The sequence below is a fragment of the Mytilus edulis genome, chromosome 1 (genome assembly GCF_963676685.1).
Source record: "Mytilus edulis chromosome 1, xbMytEdul2.2, whole genome shotgun sequence".
NCBI lineage: Eukaryota > Metazoa > Mollusca > Bivalvia > Mytilida > Mytilidae > Mytilus > Mytilus edulis.
In genome coordinates, this window is record NC_092344.1 from 42,194,018 (window position 1) to 42,210,869 (window position 16,852).

General features: G+C 31.8%; 1 protein-coding gene across 1 annotated transcript in view; it reads right to left on the reverse strand.

Moving 5' to 3' along the window:
* LOC139482742 (E3 ubiquitin-protein ligase rnf213-alpha-like) overlaps positions 1 to 16,852 on the reverse strand; it is a 305,645-nt gene that overhangs the window by 115,358 nt on the left and 173,435 nt on the right. Inside the window, exons 36-42 of the mRNA XM_071266815.1 lie at positions 14,806 to 14,888; positions 13,784 to 13,917; positions 12,960 to 13,052; positions 5,765 to 5,929; positions 4,879 to 5,039; positions 2,997 to 3,219; positions 2,232 to 2,402 (exon numbers count right to left, since the gene is read on the reverse strand). Of these exons, the coding sequence (XP_071122916.1) occupies positions 2,232 to 2,402; positions 2,997 to 3,219; positions 4,879 to 5,039; positions 5,765 to 5,929; positions 12,960 to 13,052; positions 13,784 to 13,917; positions 14,806 to 14,888 (1,030 nt within the window). The remainder of the gene's footprint in view (positions 1 to 2,231; positions 2,403 to 2,996; positions 3,220 to 4,878; positions 5,040 to 5,764; positions 5,930 to 12,959; positions 13,053 to 13,783; positions 13,918 to 14,805; positions 14,889 to 16,852) is intronic.

Below are 16,852 nucleotides of genomic sequence, written 5' to 3' on the forward strand. Positions count from 1 at the left end.
TTCCATTCTCATGATGTACAAAGATATTATAGAGTGGCCTTCCAATGATAGTCATACATGTAAATCATTGTCTCATTAGCAATCATACTACATCATCATATTGTTATACATGTACATGTATGTAAATACTATGAACATGTAAACTTTGTAAACATAAAGAAGACAAATGAAGTTGAACACAAGATATTTATTTGCTTTTTTATCCATCTGCACAACTGCCACTGTATCACTTCTGCTTCAAATTCAATAGATTGAATGCAGAGTCTTGTATTTGTTTTTAGTTCAATGGTCTTGCCATCAATTGCACAAAAATCGCATACACATGTACATCAAGTTTGGCATATGAACTACAATAGTATGGTGTTGTTACAGTCAGGATAAGCACATGTAATTTTCTCTCTTACAAAACCATTGTTAAGTATCACATTGATAGTAGTAATCAGTCCACTACATGACAGTGCCGTCACATTCGGATAAAGTCATCACTAATAGTTGTTCCTGTTTGCCAGGGAGTCTTATTTTCAATCAGAAAGACTTGGGAGTCCTACATTCAGCACATGTATGATATTTTATCTCTTGTATGCTGCACTGTTAGGTAAATTTGATCGACATCTTTGTTCTTTTATAACGTGCAGGATCCTGTTAAAAAAAAAAGCTGTCAGATACTGAATGTAAATATATATATAAAATTGTAAATGTCATCAAAGTGGTGGAAATAATGAAAAAAAACAATTTTTATACCCAAATCCAGTATCAGTATGTCTTGTGAAATTAAATCATGTGATGGGTACAATTTTTCTCTAAAGATGGACAAGTTTATAAACTGTAGCCATGGACAGGGGTCTGTCTTTATATTGAAGAAAATTAACATGACCGACAGCTTGAGTACTGATTTTTAATTGTAAATTGCATCAAAGTGGTTGAAAATCTGAAAAAACAACCTATATACACAAATCCAGTATGTCATAGGAAAGTAATGCAAGTACTGGGTACAATAATTCTCTGAAGATGGAAAAGTTAATAAAGTGTAAACAGACAGGGGTCTGTCTTGATATTGAAGCAAAACACCATGGCCGACAGCTTTAAGACTGATTTTTAATTGTAAATTGCATCAAAGTGGTTGAAAATATGAAAAAAACAACCTCTATATACCAATCCAGTATGTCATAGGAAAGTAATGCATGTGCTGGGTACAATAATTCTCTGAAGACGGAAAAGTTTATAAAGTGTAAACAGACAGGGGTCTGTCTTCATATTGAAGCAAAAAAAAACATGGCCGCTATAATACTGATTTTTAATTGTAAATTGCATCAAAGTGGTTGAAAATATGAAAAAAACAACCTCTATATACCATTCCAGTATGTCATAGGAAAGTAATGCATGTGCTGGGTACAATAATTCTCTGAAGACGGAAAAGTTTATAAAGTGTAAACAGACAGGGGTTAAAAAATTTCATAACGTGCATGTCGGCCAAGCTTCCTTTATTATATACTGCAATTTAACGTTAATCGTCGCAATATTTTAACTAATAACTACTACAAACTGAATAAAACAAGGTAATTCATTTACGAAATTGAAATATATACTTACATTATGCTGTTTTGAAATGCTTGATGTAAAATAAAAATCGAAGCGAGGTGGTGTACTTGTCGTGATAGAATAAAAATGGTGATCTCGTTAAAGTCTCGTGTTCTGCGCGTTTTGGATTAGATTTCGCTGACCACTGTTACAGTTGCCAATCTCTGTGTATATATGTCTCTGATATATCTGTACTAATTTCAAGCTGATTGAACATCAACTTCATCAAAAACTACCTTGACTAAAAACTTCAACCTGAAGTGGGACAGACAGATAGACGTTTTTTGGACAAACTGATGCAAAGACAGACCAAAAATTATGTCCCTAGTTAGGGCATAAAAAAATACTTTGTCCTGAAAAGCAGGATTCTCTAAATTTTTATCGACTTCATAGTTAGAGTTTCTTGTTCTGTCAATTGAATACACAAAAAATAATCTTTTCACATTATTTTTTCATGAAATTATTTATTAAGTGGTTTAAACACAGTCACACTTGAACTATCAAAAATGTTTGACATAAATGAGGGGCAGGAAAATTTGGGCTGATGTAATATGAAACACTAGGTTAAAATTCATAATGAAAGTACTGTAGAAAAGAGCAGAAAACCAGTTTTTAAAGACCTTTTGCATAAAGAGATTTTTTTTTTTAAATACCTTTAAAGGCATTCTGGATGAATCTTCCGCCAAACCTATCTCATCTAGTACCACCACTGATACAAATTTGTCCAAGTTTTTATCTTTTTGGTATGAAGCACAGTCCTCAAATGTGCCTAGTATTCCATCAGGGGTTGATAAAGGACTACACTGGAAGGAAACTATTTGAACCTAAAATGAAATAATAATTCTTCTTCTAACACATATTGACAATTTGTGTTTAGAGGGAAGTATCAAATTCTAGATATTCAAAGACTCATTATTTTCCTTTAGAAATTTCAATTACTTCTATAGTAAAGCAAAAAGGAATTGATCTTTACACAGAAAAAAAATTATAGCACACACAGTTTCTATCACACATTATATTTGTGGCATTAAAATTAGAAAGATCACATCATAGGGAGAATATGTACTAAGTTTCAAGTTGATTGGACTGCTACTTCATAAAAAACTACCTTCAACAAAAATTTTAACCTGAAGCAGGACAGACAGACGAAGAGACTGACAGAAGTAAAGATTAATTGAAACATTTCAAAGATGGACAGATTTCAGCAGGAAATGCCCAAAACAGACGAGTGGCAAATATTTCATGCATATTTGTGCAGTGAGAACAACAGCAAGTTGGAGGGTGAGCAAATCTTAGTTATAATTGTTTCTCATTTACCTAAGACTCACATTAATGAATTTCTTACTTTGTGCCAAACACCTATACATCAAATTTTTCTTTCACTATTTTTTCTTGAAGTTTAATTTTTATTATAATACCTGTTTAAAGCTTTTATAGAAATCACAATGGGAATAATTCCCTTGCATAGCATCAGAAACTAAATTTTTTGCAAGAGACTTGGAACTGCCAGGTTTACCAACTAAGAACATAGGTATTTTCAGCTCTATGCATATGACCATCAAATACACATTTTCCTTCAAAGCCTGGTTTTTGGCAATGTTTGGAGCTAATGTCATATTCTCAACAAAAACTAACTGACATCTACAATTAAAAGTTGCTTGATTATTAAATATAATCCCAATGTTGAATGTTAGCTGTTCACAAGTTAGTGGCATAAAATCTGAGAAGTTACAAATTGATACATTTGTAAGTGACGTTGGAAGTCTGAATTTTCATGCAAACACAATAGTCTATTCATTTTCATATAATTACATTAGATGTATGTTTCATTATAATACGTTATTTTGATTGGCTAACTGCACATCACATGTTATTCCGTAAGCAATTACATCAGACAATAAAACTTATCATTCATGATAAGACGAGGTCCCACAATAAAGTGCACAGGTGAATTAAACAAAACTTGATAAAAATCGTGTTTTCATGATCCTAGCTAAAAAATGTAATTATAAATATTGAATGCTTCTTTTTGTAACTTTATAGGGTTGTAAAAGCGTTGACCGTGCGTACATTTTTAGAATGAAGCGCTTTCACGCTTCATACAAAATGTACTTTGGTCAATGCTTTTACACCCCAATAAATTTACAAAAAGAAGCATTCAATTCTTAAATGAAAATCAATCTTGTAGGAATTATTTATATGAAAAATAAACAATTTATTGATGTGAAACTTTAAACTAAATTTGCAAATTAAGACAGTGTCATCTATATATCTATGCAACCCCATAAAACTACTTTTTTATACTATGAAAAAAAAATAGCCTGTACTTCAGTGGTTATCCTTGGTAGGGGTCCGTCATCTTAGTCTTTTTGTTTGTTGTTTAAGCCTAAATATGGGCATATTTTTTTTGCTTGAATTGTTTCATATTGTCAGGTCTTTTTCTGGCTGACTATAAGTAATGGGTTTGCACATTGTTGATATCTAAGATGACCTTTAGTTGCTTTTTTAATAGCTGTTTCATTGGCAATATACCATTTTGTATATTATTTGTATCATAGAATCTCTGAACATAAAGATCTCAAAAAAAAAGAGTTAAGAATTTATTGAACAGATATATCATGTTAAGGAGGGGTATTTGCGAAAAATACCAGTCGAGAGAATGTTAAATTTCACGAGCCGTAAGGCGAGGGAAATTCATTCTCAAGACTGGTATTTTTCGCAAATACCCCTCAATAACATGATATATCTGTTTAATTACACCGAATGTTAATGTACTAAAACGCATTGATGATCGTGACGTTACAAGCGTCCAGTCGGATAGAGTATTTTTTGGCAAATACCACGGCAGAGAGGGTAAAAAAGGCATATCCTTTTAGCAAATACCCCGGCGGCGTTAAAAATGAACGATATTCATTTGATAACAATAAATTGGTGAAAAATACACTGGCTATTAACCAATCAAAACCCCGGATTCTTACATAAGGTGTAATTATGATAAATATACTCTGTATATGTATCCTAAGCAATCTGCAAATTTTCAACTATCAGTCAATTTCTATTAAAAGAATGTTAATTTGAATTTCAGTATAAGGGGAAAATCTAATATCAGGCCTTAAGTATTATCATCATTTCCAGGCCTCTAATAGATGACTATGGGTTTTGCTCATTTTATTTTTGAAGGCAATTTGGTCTCTGGTGGAAGGTTGACTCATTGTTAATTATACCCATTTTCTTATTTTCTAAATAGCTTTCTATTGGCAAATTGAATGTGTTCCCATATTTTCATACATATACACTCACTTTTCTATTTCTTCCTTAATTTGGTCTGCTTTCCCTGGTAACAATAAAGGACGTACAAAATATGTAGACACATGTTCTCTGTACTCTTTCCTTTTCTTTAGACAGGAATGATAACACACACCCAAAGCAAGAACAAGAGATCTAGTCACATCATCAATATCCTGAAATATTAATTATTGTTTAAAAGTTAGAGCAATGAGTCAGTAATTTACAAAATCTCTGGGATTTTATTCATATTTATAATACACACTATGGTTAAAAATAAGATTCATAAATGTTTATTGGTCTTTCAAGGAGCCTCAGTGACAGAGTAGTCAAAGAAGGGGAACGACTGTATCAATAGCTTGTCAACACTGAGGATACAAGTTTAAAGCTGATACATAGCAGGTGTCTTTTACTACAATCTTAATTGACTAGGATTGTCAGTTTTCCTACTTGAGGTTGGTGGTTCTCATGGAATTCCAATTTCCTTCACCTGTTAAAACTAACAACCCAAAATAGTGCAGTAGTGCTAAAGTGGAGTTGAACAGAAAGCAAGCATTTGCTGAAAAAAAGACTAAATAGTGTTACAGATAATTTGTTAGTTTTTTTGTTTTTTTTTGAGATGCTGTATAAATCTGAATAAAACCTATACAAATGACTTACTTTGGCATTGTCAGTTTATTTTCAATTTATGAGTTTGAATGTCTCTCTTATATCTTTCACCCCTCTTTCAGTTTGTGAAAGAACATTTGAAAATACCTTATTTATGTCAAGCACATGTTTTACTTAAAAGGAAAAATATTTAATCTTTTATTACTTAAAACCCACACACCAGTATTAGGGATCACTTTCACTGAAAAAAAAAATCATAAATATTATGAATATATGATTTTGTCTACGGTACCTTGTTTACTGTAAGATGCTTAGCAAATAGTCGTCTTCTCCTTTGCTTTTCAGGAGTTCTCTTTTTAAAAAGCTTCGAGTTTTCGTCTTTACTTTGCTTGTAAAACCAACTCATAACTTTTAAAACTCTTTCTACATCACGTAAGCTTACAAAGCTACACTCATCCTGCAATGAACAGTATTTTATTTACTAAGACAAGTTATAAATGAATGAGATGTCTATTGTTGAAGACCATAGTGGCCTTTTCATATTTCTTGGCTTTTTTAGGGTATTTTTAAGGTTCGGTCTCATTGAAATTTCATATCATAATAAACAGCTGCGCCATTAAACTCCCATTGCTTTTTCAACTGGAAATTTCACCCTTTTTTATGATTAAAATCCCAAAACTCGTAAATGTAAAATCTAAAATTTATAAAAATCTAAAGGAAGCTTACATCAAGATATTAACAATTCATCAATGTTTCTAGCTGCGGAACCGTAGCTCTTAGGTCATTATGTTATTTTTTTACTATTTGCGGACCGTTGCTCTATGGTCCGCAAATAGTCAAAAAATAACATAAGGACCTAAGAGCTACGGTTCCGCAGCTACAATGTTTCATGAAAATTGATGAAATATTTTTAGGTTATGATCCAACATGTTGACAACTGAGAGAGACGGAAAAAAACCATACAGGCACTGGTTTACCGTAATACATCTCGCAAACAGGATATATAATAATTTTCAACAAAGCCATAAACAGCAACTTTTATGAAAGACAACTACATCCTGTAAAACTTAAAAGGAACTAAAAATGTTTGCCCATGCTGTCTGTGATTTTCTATTTCTATTACTAAAATGATAGAAAGCATTAAATGTTTGCTTTTGGCATCTCTCCCTAATTTATACCTATTACTATCAGAACATTAGATGTCTCCTTATAACACCAACAAATCTCATATACCATATCACATAGAAACAGTAGATGTCTCCTAATAAAACCTTACAAGTCTCATATACCATACCACAGTGAAACAGTAGAAGTGTCCAATAGACAATAACTAGTCTCATATACCATACTACATTGAACAGTAGATGTCTCCTATAGACAAAACAAGTCTTATGTATCATACCACAATTATCTATACTAATATAGATACTTAAAGAGTAGAAAGGGAAATGTTCTACTTGAATGGAACACTTATTCTGCCATAATGTATATTTTGATATCATATGCAAAACTTTATAATAAACTATTCTAATTTATTAACAAACTAATAAACTAAGACACAATTGTATACACAGTATACTAGTATCATATTCACTAACAATTAAAACTATTACATTGAATACATATGAAAATAATAATAAAAGTATCATTTGGCTTTCTAGGGGGCTACTCATTAAAACTTATAATAATACTAATCAAAATAACCAAATCAAAAAACACTACCTACTCAACATAATTTTAAAGGAGTAGGTCCGGTAAGGGCCGATTTTGGCCCCAAATTTCAGTTTCATCTAACGAGATATTTAGGACACTTTTTAAACACTTAAGTGTCTATTTCAATTGATTCGATTAGTTTATGTAAAAGATTTTAACTGATTCAGTCATTAAAAACGCTCCGATTGAAGCTTAAATATGAAAAATCTATCAAATATGCCAAAAAACATCACTTTTCAGATGGTTTTCGTCAAAAATGAAAGTGGCCGCATCCCTGTTCATCCTCAACCCTTATATATGTTATGTATTATCATCAAATACAACTTACATTTCAATATTATGAATGAACATGAATGCGGCCACTTTCATTTAAGACGGAAACTGTCTAAAATTTAACTAAAATGCTATAATTGTGAAGATTTAGTAATTTAGCATGACTTTATGATGCTAGTACACAATATATGTGCATTGTATTGTAAAAAACAGCACATATTTATGTAGCAGAAGCATTCTACTTTCCAAAAAATAGCTAAAAGATTACATTTTCACAATTTTGCAAAACTGCTTAATTTTGGGGCCAAAAAGGGGTCTTACTGAACCTACTCCTTTATAAAAATAAATTACCTAAATTATGCAATTTTAAGAACAGGTGGTCCGAGTACACAGTTATCGTCCTTTGATTTTCGTTGTCCACGAATATAGTCCTTAGTGTGGACAGTGTGTTACTTGCCAATGTTTGTTATACCCCTTCCAAATTTATTTCTCCATGTTTTATGCCTCATATTGCAAGTTGGGGGGTTAAATGACACTGTAAAAAAATTTGGGTCATAAATATTAATGTGAAGTAGTGATTAGGTCCAACTGAAAAAGGTCAAAAATTAGCACTTCAGAAGCTGTCAAAAGATTTCAAGACCCCCTCAACATACAATTGTCCATATTTTGAGTTAGAGCTGATGAAGTTTTCTATAATTTTGATATAATTTGTCCCAAAAGTAGTACAACACACTGTAAAAATATTATTGAGAAAGCGCAGGTGGGATTTTTTTAATTTTCATTTATTGTCTAAAAGAAATGCACTACGAAATAACTGTGTACTCGGACCTAAGAGGTGAAATCAGGAAATATAGAATCTGTACTTTGGCAACTTCCCTGAATGATTTGATGGTTTCAATTTGTCAAATAGCATAAAACTAAAGGATTTAAATTTTTATTTGATAGAATTTCTGCAAAAATGACCAATTTTGGCATTATACGGTCAAAATAAGCATTTCATAGCTTTTTCAATTTTGATGCACAAGTGGCATTCTGACTTTCTATCTGACATATTTTCATGTGTCAATTTTTGTGTTTCTATGCTTTAATCCAGTTGTATTATTTATTTGTGAACTCTGAATCTACAGAAAAGAAGATTATCTCAGACAATATGAGCAAAATGTGTTGTATAAATGACCCTTATCTAACGCCCTGTTTGGATCAAGTTAAATGTTAGGAGCATGGCACATAAAAGTTGAAGTCCATAATAAAGACCTCACTAAATTTGTATAAAAAGCACTTAACAATGTCTTTTGTACCTGTTTTATTTCACATAGTACCTCTCTTTACTTCTGTAGGATAGCATGTGGTTCAAATATAAGCCTGTTGAGACTAAAATTGCATTTAATTTTTCACTAAAAAGTGAAAAATCTTTGTATAAGACCATACTGTCTGCTAAAAAAGTTGAATGTAAGAGCCTTTTTGTGCTCAGATTTATTGTATCATGTCACTTGAGTATAGATATGATAGAAAAGACACAAATTTTTATTTCCTATAGCTTCAATATGCATTTGTAAATGTAAATATGTGCTACGGCCTAAATTGACCCTAAATTAATTTTAGTCTTACTTGGCCTAAGACCCTTTTAAACTAATATGATATGTTATTTGTAAGTTTTCTTTCCATTTAAAGTACATTGAATACATATGTAAGGGTTATTTATAATCAAAAAGCTTCACAAATTTAAAATTGCTGGAAAATATAACATCTTCATGTAAGGCCCCCTTCATTGAAAAACCTCCATTTTTAGGTACAGGCTCATATAAATTTGACTTTGGAAAAATTATGCTAAGTCTGATATATCAAATGAGTATTCTATTGCTTTAAATACATAATATATTATATATTAAGGCATTTTAAAAGTATTTTTTTGCAATATTTCAATTTTTAAAGCCTCAAATGTTGATAGTTGAAATTTCTCAATTTTAACGTCTAAATTTAACATGCAAAGTTGAATATAGAATTAATCATATTGTCTATAATATATATCCTATTGCTATGAAACTTTGTTAGCAGTTTTATAATATATTAAGCTTAAGTCATACCAAGTTTTATTAGGATTGGTCAACTTTTTCTATCCTATTAGGTCCGAGTACACAGTTATCGTCCTTTGATTTTCGTTGTCCACGAATATAGTCCTTAGTGTGGACAGTGTGTTACTTGCCAATGTTTGTTATACCCCTTCCAAATTTATTTCTCCATGTTTTATGCCTCATATTGCAAGTTGGGGGGTTAAATGACACTGTAAAAAAATTTGGGTCATAAATATTAATGTGAAGTAGTGATTAGGTCCAACTGAAAAAGGTCAAAAATTAGCACTTCAGAAGCTGTCAAAAGATTTCAAGACCCCCTCAACATACAATTGTCCATATTTTGAGTTAGAGCTGATGAAGTTTTCTATAATTTTGATATAATTTGTCCCAAAAGTAGTACAACACACTGTAAAAATATTATTGAGAAAGCGCAGGTGGGATTTTTTTAATTTTCATTTATTGTCTAAAAGAAATGCACTACGAAATAACTGTGTACTCGGACCAGGTGAAAAAAAAATTTTTTAGAACCTGACTGGTAGAGCCCAGACAGGTATAAATTTGAAAAATGAGAATTCCTGCGGTAGATCCCAACAGGTTCTTTTAGAACCTGAGTGGTAGAGCCCAGACAGGTATAAATTTTGAAAAATGAGAATTCCTGCGGTAGATCCCAACAGGTACAAAAACTAACTTAATTATCACCCTTAAATAAAACAAAGCCTTAATTGTTTATAAGATGTATTAATGAATTGGGGGAAAATAATTTCCCTGAAATTAAGTAGGCCAAATTGAACGAGTAGCATGAGTGAAAGCCCCCAAGTATTACTAAAATGACAGAAAGCATTAAATGTTTGCTTTTGGCATCTCTCCCTAATTAATCTAATTTCCTTAAATTTCCATTTTAGAAATGGTTCAAAGATTCCTAGGACCAAAGGGGAATATGGTTAACTGCTCAATGATAAATTATGTGTGTGTAGTTTCTAAGTAGCAATAATTATGATTTATGATTAGATATAAAATTGTTAAGCATTTGGACAATTCATTTTCAAATTGTGAAGGATTTAAACAATTCATTTTCAAAGTGGAACAAATTTAGAAGCAATTATGAATTACTTTTTTCCTTCATCAAAGATTCACTGTAGAGACTATGTGATGCTTCTGTTTTGATACGTGAACCAGAAATCAAGTAAAACTAGAGGCTCTAAAGAGCCTGTGTCGCTCACCTTGGTATATGTGAATATTAAACAAAGGAAGCAGATGGATTCATGACAAAATTGTGTTTAGGTGATGGTGATGTGTTTGTACATCTTACTTTACTGAACATTCTTGCTCCTTACAATTATCTCTATCTATAATGATCTTGGCCCAGTAGTTTCAGTGGAAAATGTTAGTAAAAATTTACAAATTTTATGAAAATTGTTAAAAATTGACTATAAAGGACAATAACTCCTTAGGGGGTCAACTGACCATTTTTGTCATGTTTGACTTATCTTTAGGTCTTACTTTGCTGTACATTATTGCTGTTTACAGTTTATCTCTATCTATAATAATATTCAAGATAATAACAAAAAACGTCAAAATTTTCTTAAAATTACCAATTATGGGGCAGCAACCCAACAACCGGTTGTCGGATCCATCTGAAAATTTCAGGGCAGATAGATCTTGACATGATAAACAATTTCACTCCGTCAGATTTGCTCTAAATGCTTTGATTTTTGAGTTATAAGCCAAAAACTGCATTTTACCCCTATGTCCTATATTTAGCCATGGCAGCCATCTTGGTTGGATGGCCGGGTCACCGGACACATTTTTTAAACTACATACCCCAAAGATGATTGTGGCCAAGTTTGGATTAATTTAGCCCAGTAGTTTCAGAGGAGAAGATTTTTGTAAAAGATCACTAAGATTTACGAAAAATGGTTAAAAATTGACTATAAAGGGCAATAACTCCTTAAGGGGTCAACTGACCATTTCGGTCATGTTGACTTATTTGTAAATCTAACTTTGCTGAACATTATTGCTGTTTACAGTTTATCTCTATCTATAATAATATTCAAGATAATAACCAAAAACAACAAAATTTCCATAAAATTACCAATTCAGGGGCAGCAACCCATCAACGGGTTGTCCGATTCATCTGAAAATTTCTGGGCAGATAGATCTTGACATGATAAACAATTTTACCCCATGTCAGATTTGCTCTAAATGCTTTGATTTTTGAGTTATAAGCCAAAAACTGCATTTTACCCCTATGTCCTATATTTAGCCGTGGCAGCCATCTTGGTTGGATGGCCTGGTCACCGGACACATTTTTTGAACTACATACCCCAAAGATGATTGTGGCCAAGTTTGGATTAATTTAGCCCTGTAGTTTCAGAGGAGAAGATTTTTGTAAAAGATTACTAAGATTTACGAAAAATGGTTAAAAATTGACTATAAAGGGCAATAACTCCTTAAGGGGTCAACTGACCATTTCGGTCATGTTGACTTATTTGTAAATCTTACTTTGCTGAACATTATTGCTGTTTACAGTTTATCTCTATCTATAATAATATTCAAGATAATAACCAAAAACAGCAAAATTTCCATAAAATTACCAATTCAGGGGCAGCAACCCATCAACGGGTTGTCCGATTCATCTGAAAATTTCTGGGCAGATAGATCTTGACCTGATAAACAATTTTACCCCATGTCAGATTTGCTCTAAATGCTTTGGTTTTTGAGTTATAAGCCAAAAACTGCATTTTACCCCTATGTTCTATTTTTAGCCATGGCGGCCATCTTGGTTGGTTGGCGGGGTCACCGGACACATTTTTTAAACTAGATACCCCAATGATGATTGTGGCCAAGTTTGATTAAATTTGGCTTAGTAGTTTCAGAGGAGAAGATTTTTGTAAAAGTTAACGACGACGGACGCAGGACGACGACGGACGACGGACGCAGGACGACGGACGCCGGACGCAAAGTGATGGGAAAAGCTCACTTGGCCCTTCGGGCCAGGTGAGCTAAAAAATACAATACCATGAAGTAATTGGAAAAGAAGTTCTTTATCCATTTAGAAAATCACCTCCTCAAAAACAAATAAGTACATTAGAACCAAACAACCTAAATTTAACTTATGGCATTTATTTATTTCTCTAAGGTTTAAAAAACTTATTTTTTATATATAGGATTTTTCTTAACTTGCCTACAAAATTGAGCAGTATGCTTTTTTGGTCTGTGCATTTGTCCCTCTGTTCATGCATCCGTTCCATATCAGGTTAAAAGTTTTTGATTAAGTTAGTTTTCCGTTATGATGTAGTCACTTCCACATGAATATATGTTCATTGTGATGTGACCATCATTTGATTTGACACAATTGTTTTAATGCAAATTAATATAAAACACAAGTGAAGCTATGGGAGGCACACAAAAAGAACAACATATTGATACCTTTTGACTTCTCATGAAACTTTGTGATGCTGTTAGTATTTTGCTAACCACCGTCTCCAATCCTAATAATCTTGGCAGACTGTTGTTATATATCTGAATGAAATAAATTATTATTACCTGAATAAGTACATAATAAATTCACAATTTTTCTTAAATTTTTTTTTATATATATATTTTTCAATTTAATGATTTTGACACCAATGGAAACAGAAATCTTCAAATGAAAGTGTAGTACATTATTACTGAAATTGGACCTAAAAAATCAGTGAAAGATACTGAAGGGATAATGAACAAAAGAAAAACAGAATATAAAACATTACAAAGAAAAATTAAGACTGGGCAACACAAGACCTAACGAACACCAGGTGTGATCTCAGGTACTCCACAGAGATAAGTAGATTCAGTGCTACATGTGACACCTTCTGTGTTGCTCATGACAGTTAACCAAGCTAATTAGTCTTATTGACTGTACATCACATTCAAGGTAAAGAGGACAGAATGGTGGTTACAGTAATTGGAACATATCAATCGTCATCTGTGAAACAGATATTTCATAATGGTGAACCAACTCTTTATGGTGTCTTCAAAAATAAGTATAAAGGGTGTATTTTTTTAACCTATACATATTGCAAAACAAACAAATTACCTTATAACAGCAGTTATTGTACCTTTTTTGTAGAAGTAGAAGGAATTTGTACTTTTAAAATGTAGGAATAGCAGATTTTTTCTTCTTCAAATAGACGTCTAAAATCTTCAATACTTTGACAGTTGTAACATTTAATCAATTGATTTTCTGCTTAGTTTCTGGTGTACATTGAACTTACATATCTGAGGACCATCTGTTTGATATACATTTGTTCTACATTAGCATCTAACTGACCAAAGTCCCAAACTAAAGGCAGCAAGCTTTGTGGTAATGGCTGGACTCTGTAGACAAGATTTCTCATTGGCACTTGACCTGAAAATTTCAGTATCAATATCTAGATATTAAAGTTTTGAGCATAAAAGTTTAATGTTTTTATTAATAATTTTAAATATTAATAAAAAAAAAAAAAAAGATCAATATGTTTTGCTATATTTGTGAAGATATAACAACTAATAATGAATTTTAACTCAAAGTAGTGAACTATTAATATTGCTATCCTAACACAAAACAAAAATAAAAATAAATACTATCTTTGTGTAGGATGATTATTTTAGTGTAGAAACAAGGCATTTCAAGTATCAATTATCATTATTACCCTTTTTTGGCATTCAAATGATTTTAACTGTTTCTAACTTTGTATAGGTGGATTGTCCTATGAGAAAGAATTCAAACATTTATCATTTCTAATAAAAGGCTCCTGCCTCAAGTATAATGACCTTCAACTGAAACTTCACCTTTAAAATACTGACCCAAATTCAATGTCTTTGGAGACTTTTTAAGCTAGTTTTGATGAAGGTTGGGGATATAGTTTAAAAGATATCCTCTCAACACCAAAATTTTCCCAATTTCAATTAAAATGTATGTTGACATGAAGATGTATTTTGTAGTTTTCAGTCCTTTTGGATTGCTGTTTGATTTACATATGATCCATATGTTATATCATACATTTATCCATAAGTCATTCATAATACTTTTTTGGCAAGTATTGTCAATTCTATCTAAATACTTTACCTGGATGGAGTCAGCATTTCACCAGTAGTAAATACTTTGTGATTAAACAAGTAGCATCTGATGCATAAAAATATATTTCATCATAATTTCATGTAAGAATTGTTTTAAATGTTGCAATAAATTTATAGTGCTATTTGTAGGATAAAAGTAAGCCAATTGATACAATCAAATGATTTAGACAGAATTTACCTAATTTGTCTGTAGTTGCATTTGCATCAACATGGTAACCTAGACCGGCTTGTTCTAGCCTTTTAATCAATTCTGGAGAATGCCTGCAATTAAACATAAATCATTGAAATATCAGTAGTACCCTACTGAAAATTTAATTGGGATTTCCAGTGGAAGTTCCAGTGGAAATCCACTGCAATTTCCACTGGATTCACATTGGGAAATTTGGTCGGGATTTTCTTTGGACTTTCTTAGGATTTCATTGGGATACCAATGGATTTCCACTAGAATCTCGGTGTAAAACCACAGCAGATTTCATTGGGATACCAATGGATTTCCACTGGAATCTCGGTGTAAAACCACAGCAGATTCCACTGTTTTTTCAGTGGAATCTGCTGTGGTTTTACACCGAGATTCCAGTGGAAATCCATTGGTATCCCAATGAAATCCTAAGAAAGTCCAAAGAAAATCCCAACCAAATTTCATTAAAGTTCATGAACAAAAACATGCCTGTCCATTTGTAGCTCATGTCCTGTTCATGTTTAGTTCATGAATTTGTCCATGAACCATACCAGTTCATGAATCATTCATGAACACATGAACTACTGTGTTCATGAACTGTTCATCAGTAATATAATTCATGAACATTGTTTGTCCACTTGAAGTTCATGAACTGTTCATCTCAAGTTCAAGAAATTATTAAGAAGGATTTTCTTGAATTTTCATTTTTTATTTTTGTGTTATTATCATAAGTAAACTTCTCTTCCTGTCTGTAATTAAAATTGCTGTATCAGGACTTCCAACTAGAAATGCTAAATAACATCTTGGTGAAGTTGTTCTGCTTGAATTTCTTCTCAGTTAAACAGATCTTTTAATCAGTAAATGCATCTGAGTTTCCCCCTGCAAAATCAAAAATCACACCACAAAGAATCAAAAGTCCTTGATATTTGTTTTAAATAAACACTCAAGATTAAACAGTTTCTAACAGGTATAATACAATGTAATAATTATTAATTTGATAAATGTCGTTTTTATTAAAATATCAATACAATGAATAGAGTATAATGATTAATAACATGAATATTAATTCAGCCTTTTCATGACATTTCAAATAATGTACCCCCCCCCCCCCCCCCCCCTCCCTTTTCCCCCTTTTAATTTACCCACACACAATCATAAGAATGGCTGAAGCATGAATTATGTTAACCTTGAAATAAAATATATTGTACAAAACTATCAGTTATTCCTGAATGGAAACCATTAAACCACCATTAAACCAACACTGTAAAATGTAAAGGCTACTTTCTGGTGTTTCATATTTATTATAATTATCAATAATTATTATAATGCTTCAACAAATAGTTATTCAGCAAAAAAAAATAATCAAAATATATATAATTTACTTATCTGATAACAAATCTGCTTTTATTTGACAGCTATTTTACTTCACATCAACCATCTTCATTTGTATTATTAGCGTCAAAAACACCATTTTGCTGACGTAATTATGACGTTTTTTCTATTCCCAGTCACTTGTAATCATTTGTCTGCATTGCAATCTTTTGTCAAAGTCATTGAAGCGTTTTACAATAGGTAAACGTATTTCATTAATGATGATAATTATTGACACCGGTCTGCAATGTTTGGGAATGAATGAATTGTCATTAAAATCTGTGCTTTTTTCCAAGTTCCTCTATGTGTCGTATGATGGTTAAGAAAGGCACATGTTTGAACTCGGAGAGACAATCAGAAATTACATCTTTAGAAGAAAGAAATTAAGTTTACCATTGTCATGATTGTAAAAACGAAACTTGAGAAACATCTCCGACTCTCCAGCTCAAAGTAAGTTACAAAACTTCAAAGTTAGTCCCAAATTTTGTATGACTCTCAAAATGTAACACTCTTCTGGCGTAGTATGAAAAAAAGAAAAAGGATCTGAGCTAATTTCTGTTGTTAAATGAAAAGGAAATATTTTTTCATGGACATAATTTTGCTTTATTACTTAAGATTACACTACATTTGTAAACACATCGTGTATCATATGTATTGAAGTAACAGGGGTGTGGAA